At 40.3% G+C, this 19,158-nt stretch overlaps 1 protein-coding gene and 1 long non-coding RNA gene across 3 annotated transcripts in view; one reads left to right on the top strand and one right to left on the bottom strand.

Moving 5' to 3' along the window:
- Window positions 1-19,158, top strand: part of LOC141754474 (uncharacterized) — a 74,262-nt gene that overhangs the window by 54,199 nt on the left and 905 nt on the right. The window contains exons 1-2 of one of the 2 annotated variants that reach the window (XR_012590662.1): window positions 10,840-11,593; window positions 12,138-12,279. This is a non-coding gene — a long non-coding RNA (uncharacterized LOC141754474). Of the gene's footprint in view, window positions 1-10,839; window positions 11,594-12,137; window positions 12,280-19,158 lie in introns of those variants that run through there. The other variant, XR_012590663.1, reaches the window with a different exon arrangement.
- Window positions 2,703-10,824, bottom strand: cibar1 (CBY1 interacting BAR domain containing 1). Its single transcript, XM_074613546.1, has 9 exons — window positions 10,633-10,824; window positions 8,826-9,060; window positions 8,651-8,719; window positions 7,397-7,498; window positions 7,164-7,169; window positions 6,478-6,582; window positions 6,060-6,173; window positions 4,004-4,123; window positions 2,703-3,130 (listed from the first exon to the last, which is right to left on the bottom strand). The coding sequence occupies exons 1-9, from the start codon at window positions 10,659-10,661 to the stop codon at window positions 3,008-3,010; spliced, it is 903 nt and encodes a 300-aa protein (XP_074469647.1). The 5' UTR covers window positions 10,662-10,824; the 3' UTR covers window positions 2,703-3,007.

Raw genomic sequence — 19,158 nt, 5'->3', positions numbered from 1 at the left:
TATGTTCACAGACGCAAAAATGAAGCATACAAAGAAAAGAACACTGTACCTAATGTGAAACATGGAGGAGGCTCGGTTATGTTATGGGGCTGCTTTGCTGCATCTGGCACAGGGTGTCTTGAATCTGTGCAGGGTGCAATGAAATCTCAAGACTATCAAGGCATTCTGGAGCGAAATGTGTTGCCCAGTGTCAGAAAGCTTGGTCTCAGTTGCAGGTCATGGGTCCTCAAACAGGATAATGACCCAAAACACAGCTAAAAACACCCAAGAATGGCTAAGAACAAAACATTGGACTATTCTGAAGTGGCCTTCTATGAGCCCGGATCTAAATCCTATTGAACATCTGTGGAAGGAGCTGAAACATGCAGTCTGGAGAAGGCACCCTTCAAACCTGAGACAGCTGGAGCAGTTTGCTCACGAGGAGTGAGCCAAAATACCTGTCGACAGGTGCAGAAGTCTCATTGAGAGTTACAGAAATCACTTGTTTGCAGTGATTGCCTCGAAAGGTTGTGCAACAAAATGTTAACTTAAGGGTACCATCATTTTTGTCCAGGCCAGTTTCATTAGTTTGTTTTTTAAAATGATTCTGTTGAACCACAATTCAAAAACAATGTCTGATTTTCATTAGTTCATTTTCAGTGAATTTTTATTTATTATTACTTTTGTCAGTTTCAAGTTATTTCAGTGACCATTTTGGGTTTTTCTTTCTTTAACGGAAGGGTACCAACAATTTTGCCTACGTGTGTATGGTTGGTTTTAATATGGCTCAAAAGGACTGAACCACTTGTATGCACAGGTAGAATCAACCCAGGATTAGTCTTTAGTTTACATTTGTTATTGTTTGCATAAAACCGCACTCTCATGAGGGTGAAACGATTCAGTCAAGTTTTAAAATGCTTAAATTACACATCCGGATGTTTTTGTCTCACGGTTCAAAGCTCCCTTTTGTGGCTTTCAAAATGCAATCAGTCTGCTTCTCTAGAGAGTTAACTGATAACAGGTGACACACATACACATTCACTGCAGCTACCTACAGGTTGAAAAGAACACAATGTCTCCTTATCACAGTTTCCCAAATAAAAGAGGTAAGAAAAGCTTTAAACAGCACCCTCTGGTGGTGACTTAGGGGGAGTGAACATCCTCAGTAACTATGCCACAGCATTTCAAAGGAAAGTTTTTTCCAATCCCAAGGGAAAAAAGCATTATTCATTGGTTTACTTGATGTTGCTTTTATTGTGGGGATTCCAGGTGCCAATAGTTGCATTTATTGGTAGTTATGGAAGACATCTGCAGAACCGTATTTGAAGAAACTAGCAATGCAGTTTGATGTTCAGAGAAAAAAGAGAAGGCTACCAGCAGTGTAAGATCAGTGGCATAAGGCTCAAGGGGAAAGGTGGTGCATACGAAAGCAGCTACCATGAGGCTGTGCGGCGGTTGACGTGCGCCGTGGGTGTTGGATTTGATGGGAGTGGCGTGACGCTGAGGGGCAATGAGTCACAGTCAACGATAAGGACCTGGGGTTGTGACTGACCTCTCTCAACTGTCCCTCTTTCTCCCCCCATACTCCTCCTTTCTCCTCATCTGGTTCTTTGCATGGGTATCCTTGTTTGTTTCTTTTGATTTTTACAGTCAATGAGTCATAACTAACTCTTGCCTCCTTTTGTACCTTTGACTCTTCGCTAAAGTGCATTTTTTCTTTTAGCCTCACATGATTCTTTCTTTTCTTTCTTTCAATTTCTTTCAGACCATTTCCTCTCTCGTTCGTCGCCGTGCTTTCTTTTTACCCTGTGATCAGGGAGTGGAGCCTTTAGGTTTATCTGCGATTGGGAAAAGCTCTCTGACTCACACAAACAAACACACTTTTATAAGGTGATGACTCATTGCAACACAGGCCATTCAGATACACAGCACACCAAAGTGAAAACTGGTACGTGAGTACGTGTTAGTGCGACTGTGTTTGCATACACATTAACCTTTATATGCATTAAAGGGCAATGACACACCACCTACGCTGCTTTTATCTCACACAGTCACTGAGATAATCAGTGTTGCTGTAAGGGAGGTTTTTGATATAACAAATATGAGGGCCAATATTTGTTGCATCAAAAATCTTGTTATTGCTTGCACGACAGCTTTTACACACAGTTTGTGCATGTGTGTAAATGTGCCTATATTGTTTCTTTGCATACAGACAATGATGCAAACATGCAATATGTGAGTGTTTATGTGCACAAGTCCAATGGCAGAAAAGTATTCATCATGACACGGGCAGATGAGGAATAATAAATGTGTCGAGTGACTCATGCAAAACAGACATAGGAGCCATCAGCCTCCACACACACACACACACACACACACACACACACACACACACACACACACACACACAGACAGACAGACAGACAGACAGACAGACAGACAGACAGACAGACAGACAGACAGACAGACAGACAGACAGACAGACAGAAAGAAATGTGCAAAATGTCCCCAGCTTCATTTGTACAACTGCATGTCTGTGGAAGAGATGAGTCACTTTCAACTGCGGTCGTCACATAACTACTGTCACTTAGGCTGATTCACACTCTGAACAATTTCTAAAATCAAACAATCAACCTCTCTGCTGCCATTTTTATGCAAAGTGAGTGAGTGAGGGTACACCATGTACTTATTATAGAATGGTAATTCACTGGAACAACGCAAAATTTGAAAACTGATTTTTCTTTTTTTAATTCATAAAGATAATAACATGGTGCAATAAAATAAACGCACTGGTCGTTCCAGTACAATTGAATATGTAATGTGCATACAAAAATATATAAGACAATAATTGGCTGGAATTTCAAAGACAAATGTTAGTAAAGGACAACATGTTCTCTTACAAAGCATCACACAACTACAACACACTTACAGCTCTACAATACTGCTCAGACCACCTGTATGAGGTGATTTTGGCAATGACACAGTAATACACCTTTTGATATCCTTTTTTCTGTTCCATACAAAATAATTAATGTTCATCATCTGATTCCTCCTCTTCGTCCTCCTCTTCCTCCTCCTCTTCAGATTCATCTTCATCCTCTTCGTCGTCCTCATCCTCTCTCCTCGTCTGGCGACTGCTAGCTCTTTGTTGCTGTGACAACAAATAAACAGTCACCACGCAGCTACAACACTCAACACAGATAGTCATTACGCACGATTGGTGCTACCGGTTTTCTCCTGAACTTTTCTCTCGAGTACAGGTGTGAACACACCTCCATATGCACCAAATTCCTCAGGTTACATTTGTTTATATTTGTAGTATAATACTATATGAACATAAATATGTCCTATGTTGAAGGACAGTTAAGTTCATATCCTGGCATGTGTATAATCTAAGAATGTTGACTGCAACTGTGTTTGTTGTTTAGCAGTGATTGCAGATACCCGCAGATAAAATCAAACCTAATCATGGAAGCAAAGTATGATCTCAAGTTGTGGCGCAAGATGCACTTGAGGCACATTCTGATGACATGCGCGGACTGCAATCTGCGAGCTACAATCTAGATACAAGATACGACGTCTGAACACACACTGAGACCTAAAGAGGACAGATCTTCAGAGATATCAAATAATACTCCTCATTTAGTGAGAGAGAGTGAAGACTGGTTGTCACAAGGTCAGTACAGTGCCACTGTGAAGATGCTGGGGTAAACTGTGAAACGTGGGAGGAAATGCATGATGATACTGGCATGCGATGACGCGTGGAGATTCAAACAGAATGATGGTTGGGATGACGCTGTGTATAAACTTTGGCACGACTGATAAGACTTATCGAGCCACCAGCCTCGACTGGTATGAGGAAGACTACTCGAAAAGGGAAGAAGGGATTTTTTTTTATGTCATCACCACAATGCAATTTATTTAACGGTCAAAGTCAAAGATAAAAAAAAAAAGCCATAACAGAAACTTCAGTCAGTCAGTCAGGGACCTTCTGGGGAAATTCTAGTTTTTGTTTGTATCTTACCTGTAAGGTCCCTGCTGTACTCAGGAAGGACCCGGTCCGATCGAGGGAGGTTTTGGAATTAGCTCGCACTATGTCTAAGCGTGACTGGTAGTCAGGGGGGTGCAGCAAGCTCCTGAACACCTGCCAAAGACAGTAGGCGCTATATTTTTCCAAAGAGAAACAGGAGAATGGAAGCAATGCCTACACACACACCCATCGGTAATCTTATGGTATAATATGCAAGAATTAACTAAAAAGCAATGTAAAGACTGGTACAAAAATAATCCATCTCAATCATCTTATGCCGCACTAGAAGTGTGTAGAGACCCTGCCCTCTGCCTGTATTTTCTCTTTTCTTCTTATTTTGCTTTACTCGGGACGCTTCTGGGCGTCAACAAAGTGACTTTGTGTCCCACATGGGGGTGTAATCCCCAGCCAATGACAGCGTGCAGGGTGTGCAGCCTGTTCAGGTGATCAAATATCGCCGTTTTGTCACGCCCCATGGCTTCTGATACCGAGGCACAAGTCTCCACATACAAAGCGGCTGCATTTCACGGATGGGAACGGGTTGTGTTATTATGTGCATGTGTTCCAGTAATCCCCCTGCTCCTCTCTGTATTGTGAGTGCAGTTATGATCTGTGTGTTTCTGTAGTTTGACGGGCAGCACTGAGCCACAGCCAGGAAGCCTGCATTCATTCAAAATCCGGCAACTCGACATCTTCCCGCAGGGTTATGCGTAGTCATTTGTGTGCTTTAGAATGTAACCGCCGTGAAACAATCAGAAAATGACGTTATATTGCTCTGATTTGCTGCTTTGTTCTCACCAACGCCGCTCTCTCTCTCTCTCTCTCTCTTCAGTCACTGTATAGCTCGTACGACCATCGCTGCTCTCTCTCTCCCTCTCGGCTGGTTGGGCTGTGGTGGTGTGGCCAACTTTGAATGCTGTTTGTTTACAGCAACCGACAACAGCTACATATTATACCTTTAATATGTGCACTGAACATAATGCAAGATAAACCATGAATTTAAAAAAAAAAAATGACTAAAGCGGCCACAGTGTACACAAACTGAGTGCACATTGTCACTTTAGGGATGTTACGCAATAAGTATTTTGTAGAACAGCTAAATAAGTTGTAAAGTCTCCGGGGTGAAAAACACGACTGGAATACTTTACAACCTGGAATATCCAGCAAATCAGCAATCTTTCTTTCACCGCGCTTAAACAAAGCCGCTCAGAAGGTATGCCTTCGATAACACATCAAACTGCCATTTAAACCACGCCGTAAACAAATTCCACAACAACTCTCAATCAGGATTATCTTCATGCCTGTCATTGTGCCTTTTTTTCTGATGATTCAATCTCCCATGCTTTGTACTATGAGTCATTGAAAAGACAGCCTCGTCTGGGTGAGGAGTTTCGCTTCGATATGAATGGAAGGGGGATGATTCAGTGCAAAAACACACGAATGAGATGGCGAAGGGGTGGAGGAAAAATAGCACAAGGGCATCTGCGGGAGGAACCTCGCTCGCTCAATCATTGATCCTTTGTTTTCACACTACGGGCGTTGTCTCTTAAAATAGTAATAATAGAAAACATCTCGAGACCAAATTGTAAACAGAAGAAAGTAGCTCCGAATTGTGAAGAGTTCACCGCAGTTTACTTCAAAAGTTACCACACGAGCTAAAGGGTGTGGACTATACATGAGCAATGAGTCGATGAGTAATGTGTGCATAAGATCATGATGGCTTCGCTTGGACTTGTTAAATATAACCGTCGGGTTAATCAAGTGCACGGCAGAGGGTGTACATAAGGACTGCTCAGCTTTAATCATCCCTAGTACACGGCCACATTTAAATATACATGCTTTCTCTGTTCGTCTGTGACACAGTGAGTCAGTTCAATAATTACACCTAAATTAACATTTGAAACATCTCCTATGCGCGCACACACACACACACACACACACACACACACACACACACACACACACACACACACACACACACACACACACACACACACACTCATGCTGGCAGGCTAATTATAACTGACTGGGTCGTGGGTCATCAGCCTACCTCCAGGTCCTCCTCCTCATCCACGCTTTGAATGCTCTGGTAGGCCAAAGTGTACACCTCCAAGGCCTTGGCGTGGAACGACATCTCCACTGTCACAAACTCACCGAAGATTTTCTATAAGGGGAAAGACATGGATAATAATTCAGTAGTGAGTAGGCTTAGGAACTATTTAAATGAATCACAAACTACCTTGTGGCCACAAGACATGAAAAAGAGTTCTGAAATGACAGAACCAGAATAGTTTCAAACAACTGGAGGAGGATTAAGAGATGTGGGCAGGTGTGAAATATCCTCATATCAATATATTATCACCGTCTGGTTTCACTTCACTGCCGCCCACGGTTTAAACCGACATGTACCGTATTTCCAACCACTGAAATTGTAGTTCTTAATTTGAGGTAGACAGAAAGCTCAGAACCTTGATGTCCCGGATCTTCTGCCTCTCAAACTCGTCTATTGTCTCCTCCAGCTGCCTGGTGGTCCGCGTGGCATCCATGGTGGCTCTCTGGAGCTCACTTTCAGCCTGATAGGAGAACAAATCAATATACAACAAAATACAAAAAGCGAAAGTTTTTGAGAAAATCTGTGTATAAACATAGAAATTTAACAGTATCCCATTCTGCTTATTAACGTGCTCAATTAGAAAATGAATACTTGATACCCGGGCCAATATCATCCAGTTTCGGAACTGCAGTTCCAGCCTCGCATGCGCCACGTATTGGCATGAGCCCTACAGACATTGACATGCTAATGTGCTCTTTAAACAGGAAGGGAAAGCAAGAGCTTCTGCAATTTTGACACTTACGTCTCATGTGTTCATGCAATTTAACACCTTAACTTCACACATGGTGACATACTGTATATGAGCTATATAAAATGAGTTTCTGCTGTTACTTCTGTTTCCTATAAGTGCTGCAGGTTGGCGTGTGTACTGTATAACTAGTGTGACAATGGCGAAACTGCAGAGGGTTTGTGACTTTATAAGTTTGTGAGTGATTACAAGTAATTTCCGTGATGTGCTTCACATCTATAAGAGAGTAATGACAAAATTGGTTTCTGTTGGAGTTGTTACATGTGTTTGTAGTCATACATCACGGGACACACCTGAGACTGAAAGAGAAGTCAAGGAAACACCAAAAACAATATTAGCTTGTTGCTAAACATTCAAAATGGATCCAAGTTTATTTTCCTGTTGCAATATTAATTAATATCTATGACTAACTAAGCTGTACCCAAGATGCCGCCTGCATGCAGTATAGCCTACAGGTGGTTGTTGTATCATTGAAAGTCTATTGTCTGTTTGATATTAGAGAATTTGAGAAACAAAACAAGGATACAATGATCTGCCTGTCTGAGGGGTTTCTCTGTCTCGTCCTCTCAAGCTGAGCCATCTGTTTGGCTTCTCTGTCTCTGGCACTCTGAGTCGTCTTCAGATCCTCCTGCATGGATGTACACAAGGACAAAGTAGTCATTATGAGAATGAACAACGATAGTTAGTTATTTATAAATTTGCATCAGGACATAATCAAACAGACATTTGTCATAACTCAGTGTTTCCAGATCAAGACCTCAAGTGCACCCTGTTGGGCAGGTTTTTTTGTGTTGTCTTTACGCTGAAACAGTTGGTAATGTTTTTTCTGGCACGCTCACTCACTGTGCAAACAAATGACCAATCACGATCAATATCAAAGCGGACTGTTTCTTTTGAACAAGCTAAGAAGTGTCTCGTGTGTTTTTTGGCACATACTTTAAATTCTGGTGAATTTTGAAAGTAGTTTTAACAAAAAGATGACTAGAAAAAAAGAGTGAGAGTACTTTGCAGCAGTGGGCGACTGGACCACACAAGGCAACGTGACTAATTTTATAATTTATGGCAACACTGTATGAGAGAGAACATTCCCTTTTAATCCTGGTTAAAATAAGATGCTGAGAGGAGGAGATGCTAACAATGGCACAAAGAGAGGCTGATGTGCCAGTGGGATGTCATCATTAAATCAACACTGCCCTCATGTGGCCATGCAGTGGTAATAACACTGACAGTAAAATGTCCCAAACTGCCCCCTAAGCTCCTATTATCATTTTTGATGACACAATTACTGGCATCATTGTGAGCCAGAGCACATTTAACCTTGAAACAAAAAAAGCTGCAGTTATTTAGATGGAACGGAAACACGAGTTAGGGACACACTACATGGAGAGAGGCAAGGCAGGAAGGTAAACAATTTTACGACCTTTGAGGCACTCGTCCATTTTCTGTTCACATTTTATGTCACTGGCAGTTGGAGCAGCATTTGATGCGTTTCTGTATAGCTGTGTTATAAATGTGATATCTCAACAAGCAAGAATAAGACAGAAAAGTAACATCGGTGCTCTTATAAATTACACAAAAGTAAATATATCTAAAGATTTTTGCCACGCAACCATTTACAGTAAAAAATACTCTGCAACTTGTAATTTTCTCTTTGAGGAGGCTTTGTACTAATTTTACAATAATTGTAGCTGGAACATGGATAAAGCTTAATGGTCATTGTCATTTGGCCCACTGGCATCAGTTCAGATGTTAACATAGCACAGCTCACAGCAACACTTACCCTTTTACGTTTCACAACAGCTCCATAGCTTTTTAATGGCTCTATGACTTTGGCTTCAAGTCTTTCCACCTGTAAGGCAAACAACTTCACGTTAGCTTCTACAACAAATTTAGGCTCCCAATGTGAAATTATGATTAAAGTGAAAGCAGCAGGAAATGAAATACTGTAGTTTTACCTCAGCTTGGCGGTAGTCTTGAATCTTGGCCAGGTGGTCAGCAAACTGCTTCATACCTCTCTTCAGGTGGGGCGTCTCTGTGTCTGCATACACGCCGATTTCCCTAACCAGGACGTCTGACTTGTCTCGTAGCCTGGCTGTTTTACGGACATAGGCAGCAAACAGTTGGCACATCTCTCCAAAATGTTTCTCCACATTGGTGATGTTTTCCTGGATCTTTCTGGTCTGGGTGTCCCTGGAGAGGATGAAGGACATTAACAGTAGTAATCAAATTGTGTATGCATGGGGACAAAAAAAGTGCATTTCTCTCACCTAAGAGATCTTATTTTTGTGTACTATATGTCATATGAGTTTGAATCTAACTACATATAGCTTACGTGTAGCAGGCCATTATTTTCCAGATTCTTTCATAAAGCCTATTATGTCATCATCACTGAGACACTTAGCCAGCTGAGTGTAGTAAAACCTATTTATCTAGTAACAGATAGTGTTAATTACTGTTTGAGAAAAGCTCATCTTTTTTTTTTTTTTTTAAACTTGTGTTTTATTGATATAAAAAACAAAGAACAAACAAAGATGTGTCAATGGGATATCGGGGTACAAAACTTAGTAATGTAGTGCATGATAGCTGTATTCATTCAGAGGGGCCACTGGTGTCCCAGTGATGGGTAAGATATGCTGTCCATTTGTTCCATTTCTCAGCAAACTCCGATTGCTGGATTCTCAGTACATGTGTGAGTCTTTCCATGTCAAATATCTCCTCAACAATGTTCTTCCAGTGATTCAGAGTAGGAGGGTCCTCTTTGCACCATTTCCTGGTGATTGCTTTCTTGGCCGCTGCCAACAAGACCTTGAAAAGGTATCGTTCTTCCCATTGCACAATTTCCCTTTTAAGGTTGCCTAGATTCATCGACTCGCATGTTTTAGGTATTTCATAACCCAGTATTGCTTTTAATTCCACCCATACATCTTCCCAGTATTTACTCCTTTTCTTACATTCCCAAAAAACATGGGCCACTTTATCCTCCCCACACAGTCTCCAGCATATCTGTTGAGTTATCGTGAGAGTTGCATGTTCTTTACAACTACTATTATAACTAGATTGAAGAGTGGAGATCTTGAGAGGATGAAAAAAAGAGTTCAATGTGAGGCCACACAGTTTGTTTTGATAGTTTTGCTGTAGTAATAATAATAATAATAATAATCCTCCCCACACAGTCTCCAGTCTCCTCTAGAAGAAAATTTACTTTTTGTCTTGGGAGTTATGAAGAATCTGATTATGTTCTTCCAGCAATTTATTTCCACACCCTGGAGCTGGTGGTAGTTTGTTGAATGTTACATATATTATACCAATCTTCTTCGGTTAGTTGCATTTTCTTTTCTTTTACCCATTTATCTCTAACATACAGTGTGGTGATTCCTCTTCTCTTCACTAGCCCCTTGATACAGCAATGATATCACTTTACCTGTGATGTTTTCTGTATGCTTTACACAGGAAAAGCTCATCTTTTAAAGGATAACATGAGCATTTGAGCTTTAGTTTGAGGATTATAAAGAAAAGTCCTTTTGGGATCATAAACAACATCATCATGGTCCAGTAGATGCGTCTCGTGTTTATACCTATTTATGAACAACCAGCTATATCTGTAAGTAATGTAAAGCGTGAAAACACAAGTGAACTAGCAGCTAGCTGACTCTTGAGATGTTGTTTTGTAAACGTTAGTGTTAATGTACCGAGCAGCTAACGTTACCGTTACCGTTACCGGGAGGATTCAGCTCGTTTTAACGCATTGTGCCTCGGTCTTACCTCGCTCTGGCATCGGGCGTGCGGCTCATCTTTGCAGAAAAGGCAGTAAATGAAATGTATTCAGTGTTCAGGAGAGTTTATCTGGACTGGACTGAGATTTATCGCTAACTAGCTAACCAATGCTTCTCCTCTCTCCTCAAGCTAGCACGCCAGTCTGCCGTTTCCATGGAGTCCCTGCTGGCGTTTCCGCTTGAGCAATGCATTCTGGGAGATTGAGTTTGTTTGTTTGTTTATTTGGATCCCCATTAGCTTTTGCATAGCAGCAGCTATTCCTCCTGGGGTCCACATAGTTTACATGGTGACAATACAAAAATACACATTCACACTACTCATCATAATACACTAACATAACACATGGTAATACACGTCAACTGTAAATAAAACAATAATAACTGACACAGTTTAAATAACAAAAACACAAAGAAAATAGAATAAAGGCTCCGACTGAATCTATCATGATCTAACAGATAAATATCATCATTTAACATTTAACATGGAATGCCCATAATACCCTTACACACCCAAGAATACTTATTAATTACTAAAGTTTCTTCTTAAGTAGTGCTTTTTTAGTGTTTTTTTTAAAACCAAATATAGTATTTTGTTGTGTAATATGATTTGGGAGTGAATTCCATTCTTGCATTGCTCTGTATATTGCTGTACTTTGACCTGATTTGGTTTTGGATCTTGGTAAAGTCAAACAACCTGCAGCAGCATGCCTTGTGGAATAATTGTGTGTATCTGTACTAAAGGATAGTTTTTTATAAAAAATAAATGGAGTCTTTGTTGTTATAACATTCTTAATGAAAACCATCAATGAATACAGCAATCTATTTCTCACTTCAAACCAAGAGAGACATTTATGCATTTTAAGAACATTTGTTCTCCACCCACAAGAAAGAGCTACACATGCCGCTTTATTCTGGACCAGTTGCAGTTTTCTTATATTACCTGATGAAGTGTAAGTAAATGCACTTAGTACTAAGTATTAGTATACTTGTGGTACTTGAGTTTTTTCTCATTTTATGCTACTTCTACACCAGTAGGTCAGAGGAAACTATTGCACTTTTTACTCCACATTCATTACATTATTATATTTAATATTTAATATATATTTGTATTATTATATTATACATTCATTAGAGATCTTTAATTAGTAGTTTCTTCTTTGTAGATTAAGATTATACATAAAAAATAGATAATCAACAACATGATGTATAGTAATAGATTAAACAACCCAACGGTATAAAGAAGTCAAAATTATATTTTATCCACCTTGACCAAATGCTTTAAATGCTGCCTATGTGTTGATCAGTCAAAACTAATAATCAAATAACATAACACTTACCGCATCTATTATACAGTACATAAGCCATTCTGTATAATCAGTACTTTTGATTCTGTCAGTAGCTTATTATATCTTGATGATAATACTGGACTTGACTGCATTCATATAACACTTTTATCCAGAACTCTTTACAATGTACTTCCCTTCACACACACAGATACCGGTGGAGCTACCATGCAAGGGGAAGGCCGAACCATCAGAAGGGGTCCAGCATCTTGCTGAATTGCAGTATAGGAGCTGGAGATTGAACTGACAACCCTGCCATTGTTGGACAGCCCGCTCTACCTGCTGAGCCACAGGTAGGAAACTGTACCTTAACTGAAGTTAAATTCCAAATGCAGGACTTGTATACTCATTTTAAAATGTTTTAACAATGTGGTACTGCTAGTAAGCATCTGAATACTTCTTCCATTACTGTACTTTACATCACCCTACATGCATGCATACTGAAGAGGAGGGCTGGATTATGACGTTATGATGAGTATTTAAGGTTCAGTCAGTTCTTTATGGGAGACCTGAGAAAAGACAATATTAGTAATCTAATCTGCTGGAAAGTAAATCATGGATTAGTTTCTTCATGTTTCAGTCATAAATTATCCTCCCAATGAACGTTCAAACTAAAAAAAAAATAATCCTCCCAATGATTTAGTTGTGACAGGGAACCACTTTATAACCCTTGTAGTATGAAAACAAAGCAGAAGAGAAAAAAGTGTCTGCAATGCAGGTAGTAAACTTTTCATATCAAACCAATAAAGCTATAAAAGCAGTTATGGAATCTGTAATCTTGTGTCATGCCTGTTAGAGATATCAACCAAAAATAGCACACAAATAATGTGATAATCTCCATGTTTTTTTTCCTGGGCAATAGCAAGTGAATATCCCTGCTGGAAAAGACAAATATTTGGCTGCTTTCTACGGCTTGTATAATTCCCCAAATAGATCAAGGTACATTGTCTACATTGCAACAAAGAGGGCCACAAATAGTCCTTTTCAACAACAGCTTGACTGCTTTTGAGCTGGTGCCAAGAGCAGACTTTGTGATCACTGAAATGAATGGAGGCCTCATTGTAATTCCCTCCTCTGTGTTTGGGAATGCATGAATGTCACCAGCTGCCACGTCTGCTCCTCTGTGGAAAATGTCCAAAAACCTTAATTATCACGCTTAATCATCCATGGGATTGAAGCTGGGGAGATCCCACTGTAACAGATTGGCGATGTAAAACACGGTCATTGCATTGAGCTGTGTGCCTGGAATCCCAAGAGGATCTGGTTTATACTCTCTGCTACAGCTGATGCTGGTATACATTCATTTTTTTCGTTAAATGCTTCTGATATAACCTTCCTCTGGTGCGGCGCACGGTATCATTACATCATGTTTTTTTTCTTTGATCATTTAATAAAAATACCAGCTAATTTTGGCGTGATGGTATCCTATATGGCTTCTTGTGTACAGTCAAGTAACCACCCTTAGTTTTAGTGTTGTAATGAATTCCCTGGAAACAATATAGGCCTGTTTGAGTTTTGATTAAACAGCAGCAAGCAAAATTTACATTTATAATTCAAGACTATACACAGAAATAAAGTATGTTTACTCAGCTCAATGTGCAAAAGCAATAACACAGATAAAAGATGGATAAAAAGATACAAAACAACATACATGTCTAAAACACATAGCATCGGTTGAAGTGCAAATATTCTGTCCATTACTGTAGTAATGTAAGTAATAGTAGAAATCACATACTAATATATGTACTATCGCTCAACATACTTTTGTGTGAATAAACAGTAGTGTGTATGTTTTTGGACGCACTGAGCAATAATTTACGTCATCACTTTCTGAGAGCATCCTTGCCGGTTGCAGAGGTGTAACCATGGTAACCTCTGCCAACCTCATGTGACCAAACGATGGTTTGTGAGAATCATAAAGTCTGAACTAATTAAAAAAATATATTACACCTAGCAAAGTGAAATCTTATTCTTACACTTAAATTGAAGCGTTATTGACGTTACAGAGCTGTCCATTAACAGCTGTTATGAACGTTGTCAATACTACCGCCTTGCATTGTGGGATATTTAGGCAGCTGTAGTGTCCAGTGTTTGCATACTTTAATATTTCACTGGAAATAGTATGCAATTCGCGTACTATTGGTTTCATCCTAACGTTTCAGGCATACTAAAAAATCTCACATGCTGTTTAAGCGTACTAAATAGCATGTTAGTTTGGAATTTCAAACGGTTTTGTGCAAGTGTGTGTGAGTGTGAGTGTGTGTGTGTGAGTGTGTGTGTGTGTAGTAGGTTAAATGGAGGTTAATGGCTCAGGGGATGAAGCTGTTACAGAATCAGGCAGTTCTGCATAATTGTCAGCGGTTAGTAGTTGCATATTTATGTTTTTAAAAGGAGTAACATCATGTCTCACAGTGAAAATTTTCCTCTCTGAATTTTAGTATGATTTCACAATTATCCATACAGTATGATTTCAGTAAGAAGAGCCAACAGACAAAGCAGAGTTTCTCAGCTTTGTCAGTGTGATTGCATTATCTAACCACATGGTGGCAATCTACTTCCATTTGTCACGTTGCCTTTAAGATCCAAATAGGAATTCGCCTGGTTACAGGTGGATTCTGATCTGTTTGTGCACATAAATAGTCCACTGACTCACACATCTCTCCTCGCTATCTTCATCATCACATGTTTACATTATTCAGGACCTCCCTGGCAGTAACCCAGGACTAGATCCCTAAACATTATACAGTAACAAATATAACAGATGCCTGTCTAGTCGGTGTCCTGCAGGATCTTTGTGTTGAAAGAAGCCCGGGGCTGTTGAGTTATTTGCGTTGGCTGCTGGTAAATGTATTCAGGAGTGGTGGCATCTTTTTTAAGACTGTGCATCTGACTTTCTTAAAGAACAGATGGTGTTGTTTCCAAACTACCAATTAGCAAGGAGAGGGTTTAGCAAACCACTATGCAGCTCTCCCTGCCTTGTCTTTCATTCTCTCTCTCTCTCTCTTCCTGTCTCTGTCCCTCTGTGCCCTCTTGTTCAGTCTTCAGCTCTCTCTGCCTGACTTTCCCCTCTCTGCAGCCCCCCTACGCCACTGTGGCACACTGGAGCGATGTGTGGCCTGCTGAACAGATTGGGAGTGACATATGTCAGACGTGGGGGGACTTAGCGGGGCAACCGAGTATGTGTCCCCCAGCGTGCTCGTGTGTGTGTCTGTGTGTGTGTTGATTCTCCCCCTTCAGGTGTGAGTCCTGGTGTGAAGACTCCAGACTCGAGGCTCTCTCCTTTAGATTCCCCGTTAATAACAAGAAGGAGTCTGTGGGAGGCGTGTGTGTGTGTGTGTGTGTGTGTGTGTTCAGAGACGCTGAGGATTACGAACAGTGTGATATCTTGTTTGCCACTTGGTGCATAAAATGAAATTACAAGCCAAGAGTCAATATCTCATCACGCTGATTTTGGCCTACGTCTTCCTCTAACGGTTGCATTCCTGTGATTTGGCAGAAGGAATACAGCGCTGCTCTCTTTGCAGAAATTAACCCTGAGATATCCAGTGGGAAATATATCCATCCTCTCTCCGCAGATCAAACTCAGTTTTCAGTGTTGTAACTTAAACGCTCCCCTGGAGAGTGTGTAAATAAAAAAAGCAAAACCCCCAAATCCATCATACAGACAATCAACATGTCAGTCTTGTTAAGTTCAGCTTTAACATCCAACTGAACTTCATTTAAGCTCTACTCTCAGCTTTGAATAAAATGCACTGATGTAGCCTTTCTACTGTCATGGCGACATGTCCTCCTGATGAATTCTTTATGTAGATGAACATTAGTTTGACATCACACATAAACAAGACGTCAGATCTTTTCTCCCTGTGCACAGACAGCCATGATAAATGGTTTCTGAATCTCACGCTCCAGATATGAAATTCAGCGATATTCCCCTTTAACTCCAGCAACCTTGAACAAAAGTCCTCCCTCTGCAGTTAAGCGGGTGCTTGAAGGGCAAGCCGACGCAGACACGGTCCAGTGCTTTTATTGACCCAATGAAAAACCTCTCCGCGTCTCCAGGGGCTCGGAGCTCAGGTTAGGGTCTTTGTTGTCTGCGTTCATTAGTGTCTCCTTCGCCATCTCTCTCTCTCTCTTCTCTCTCTCTTTCTCCATCTCTATCTCTCATACTCTCTCTAACACCTCCTCTTCTAACTCCCCGACTCTCTCGCTGCTGCTCTTTTCCCCCCGAGGAGCTGGAGAGGAAAATGTCACCAGATCAAATTAGTGGCAGCCTCCAACACTGCCTGTCTGCCTCTGTCTGTCTATTCCACCGAGTGATAGCATCACTCATGGATGTTTCTAGAAGTTTATTTGTGTCCAAACTTTATCTTCCCCAGGTATGATACTTCATAACTCTGGGGATATAGTACTTTTTCTTAAAGTTGTTTTAAAGTAAATTTTCACTGTATTGTTTCTGCAGGATAAATAGGATTTTTTTGTAGTATTCCTTAAAAGTAGGGATGCACCGATTGTGAAATTCTGGGTCGATACCGATGTTTAAAACAACAATTTGGCCGACAGCTGATACCGATGTTTTTATTTGTTTTGTTTTTGCTGTTATTTATTCCCCTTTTGTGCCAGGGAAACAAAGACCTCTTCATTATGAAGAACTAACTGAGCCGTTATACAGTCATTCAGCATTTTATTACACTGTCTTTGAATGAGCACAAATTCATCGTACAAATGTATGAAACAACCTTTAATATAACCTTCTTTCATATGAACAATATTTTTTCTTTTTTAAAAGAATAACTGCTTTAAAAGCCTTTTAGCTGCTATACACCTACCTACTCAGTGAGAAGAATGTTGCATGTTACATAGCCCAACAGAAATATTAATTTTGTGAAACATACATTAAATGTAAATGCAATTGGAAACATGAGCAGAGTTTCTCACACATAGACTTTACTTGAGCCGACCAGCCATACAGTATATACTCATACTACATACTCAATAGATGTACTATCGAAAAACATACTTTTGTGTGAATAAACATTAGTATGTATCTTTTCGGACGCACTGAGCCGTAATTTACATCATCACTTCCTGAGAGCCTCCTTGCCGGTTGGAGATGTGTAACCATGGTAACCATGTTTCAAACTCGTGACGAAAACAATGGTTTGTGAGAAGTCTGAATAAATTTAAAATATATATTACGCCTAGCAAAGTGAAATCTTACATACTATAATACTTACAACTTCCGTCCGTCAACGTTCGCTATGAACGTTGTCCTCCCTGCCGCATTGCATTGTAGGATATTTATGCTGCTGTAGTGTCCAGCGTTGCATACTGTAATATTTCAATTCGCGTACTATTCGTTTCATACTAAGGTTTCGGACATAAATATCCCACATACTGTTTTAGGGTACTAGATAGCATGTTAGTATGAAATTTCGGACGCAACCTATATATCTTGTTGTAGGCATGCGGTTGCCAGGCAACCAGTGGAGACTCCAAGAAGTCACTGCGTCCAGTTAAGAGATAGTTTGGCACACAGCCCTGTAAAATCGCAGTTTACTCTTCAGTGTTTGTATGGATTAAAAAATATATATATATAACGTGTTAATTGTGAGCTTTTGAGGTTTTGGTAGGCAGATTTTTTAAACTTTCAGACAGTGCTAGGCTCGCTCTTGCCCCCACTTCAAGTATGCTAAGCAAAGCTAACCTTCTCCTGTGTCTAGCTGCTCATTTAACGCACAAATATGAGATTTGTATCAATCCTCTCATCTAACCCTTGGCAAGAAAGTAAATATGCTTATTTCTAAAGATGTACCATTTCTTTAAACATGTCAAATAATTCATAAATGGCTCTCATTATCTCATTGCAGGAGGAAGGAAACACCATAGCATTCTGAAAGAGCCTTGATCTCGCACCCAGTCTTTTTTTTTGCAATGTCACCACCACCACATAACTTATTCATAGCACATTTCATATTCATAGCCTTCTTTACTTCACTGAGACGCATCGGACATAGTGATTTCTCTCTGGGTCCGGCGTTATTTACCTTAATGCATTTTAGTGGAGTGAGAGGGAGTGTTGCCAGACGTCCATCTTTGCAAACAGATGACTTTAATGCATGTTAACCTTGGCGGCAGTAAAAGCCCTCACCATTATTCCTCTTAAACCATACAGTGTCTATCAGAGTCCATTGGGGAGAAACTGGAGCACTTCCAGGGCCGACCGCAAAAGAGCCCTAATTGAAAATGACTTCAGACTATTGAAAAAGAGGAAGAGGCTTGGCTGAGGGCACAATGTTGTGTGTATCTATTAGTGTTATTGAGAGGTGTGGAAAATATTATTTGAGTGGATCATTTTTCCTACTGAATGTTTACTAAATGAAAATAACAGGCTAAATGTAAACCATTTATGTAAAAACGCGGAGACAAAAAGGGAAAAACGATCCGCAGTAAGATGGAGAGGAACACACAGAAGTCCATTTCCATGGTGCTTCATCACAGGCGGATGAAAGTGGCCACTGTCCTTCTGCCATCAATATGCAAATGGAAAAAAATGGCCCTCGAGTGCGGGGAGCAGTTCCCTCAAGTGCATTCATTAGCCACCGTTAGCATAATTGATTCCCAGTCCTGCCATAAAACTGGTCACTCCCCGTGCCTCTCGCTCCGGGGGGATGCTCTGGGGACTTCACGGGCTAACTTCAATCATAAATCATTAAAGGACACTACTAGCCAATGGACTGTGCCGAGGCCCCAGAGACGGGAGAGCAACAGTAATACTGTCACTGACGTCTAAATCATCGATGTGACATATAAAGGTGCCTACAGGGCTGACACATCCTATACTCCACCTCTCTATCCTCATTTCTTAACTCGGTGTCATAAAAATGTGTGCGCTTCTTGTAATTAGGCAGCATGAGCCTCAACACGGCATATGCAGTTTTTGGATTTGTGCCAGAAATTATTTAGGTAATTGCATGATATTTTTACTTTATATCATTGTTGTGATATTTTATGAAAAAAATGTGAATAGCCTATAAAATTTTAGCTTTGATTCTTGTTCTCATGACTCTAAAATAAAGATAAAACTGGAAGATGAGTTGCTCGTGTGCACAGCCAAGCAGAAAATATGGTAAAACTAATGAGTATTCTATGAGGTGTACCTCAGTCATGAGTTA

Source organism: Sebastes fasciatus, chromosome 17, assembly GCF_043250625.1.
Source record: "Sebastes fasciatus isolate fSebFas1 chromosome 17, fSebFas1.pri, whole genome shotgun sequence".
Taxonomy (NCBI): Eukaryota; Metazoa; Chordata; class Actinopteri; order Perciformes; family Sebastidae; genus Sebastes; species Sebastes fasciatus.
Note: the sequence above shows the minus strand (reverse complement) of the source record. Positions and strands in the feature narration are given on the sequence as shown.

Coding starts and splice junctions, on each gene's coding strand:
- cibar1 (XM_074613546.1), bottom strand. CDS start 10,661: ATGAGCCGCACGCCCGATGCCAGAGCGAG. Junction 7,499..8,650: donor CTGTTGTGAAACGTAAAAGG/GTAAGTGTTGCT, acceptor ACATCCATGCAG/GAGGATCTGAAGACGACTCA. Junction 6,174..6,477: donor AGAAGATCCGGGACATCAAG/GTTCTGAGCTTT, acceptor TTCCCCTTATAG/AAAATCTTCGGTGAGTTTGT.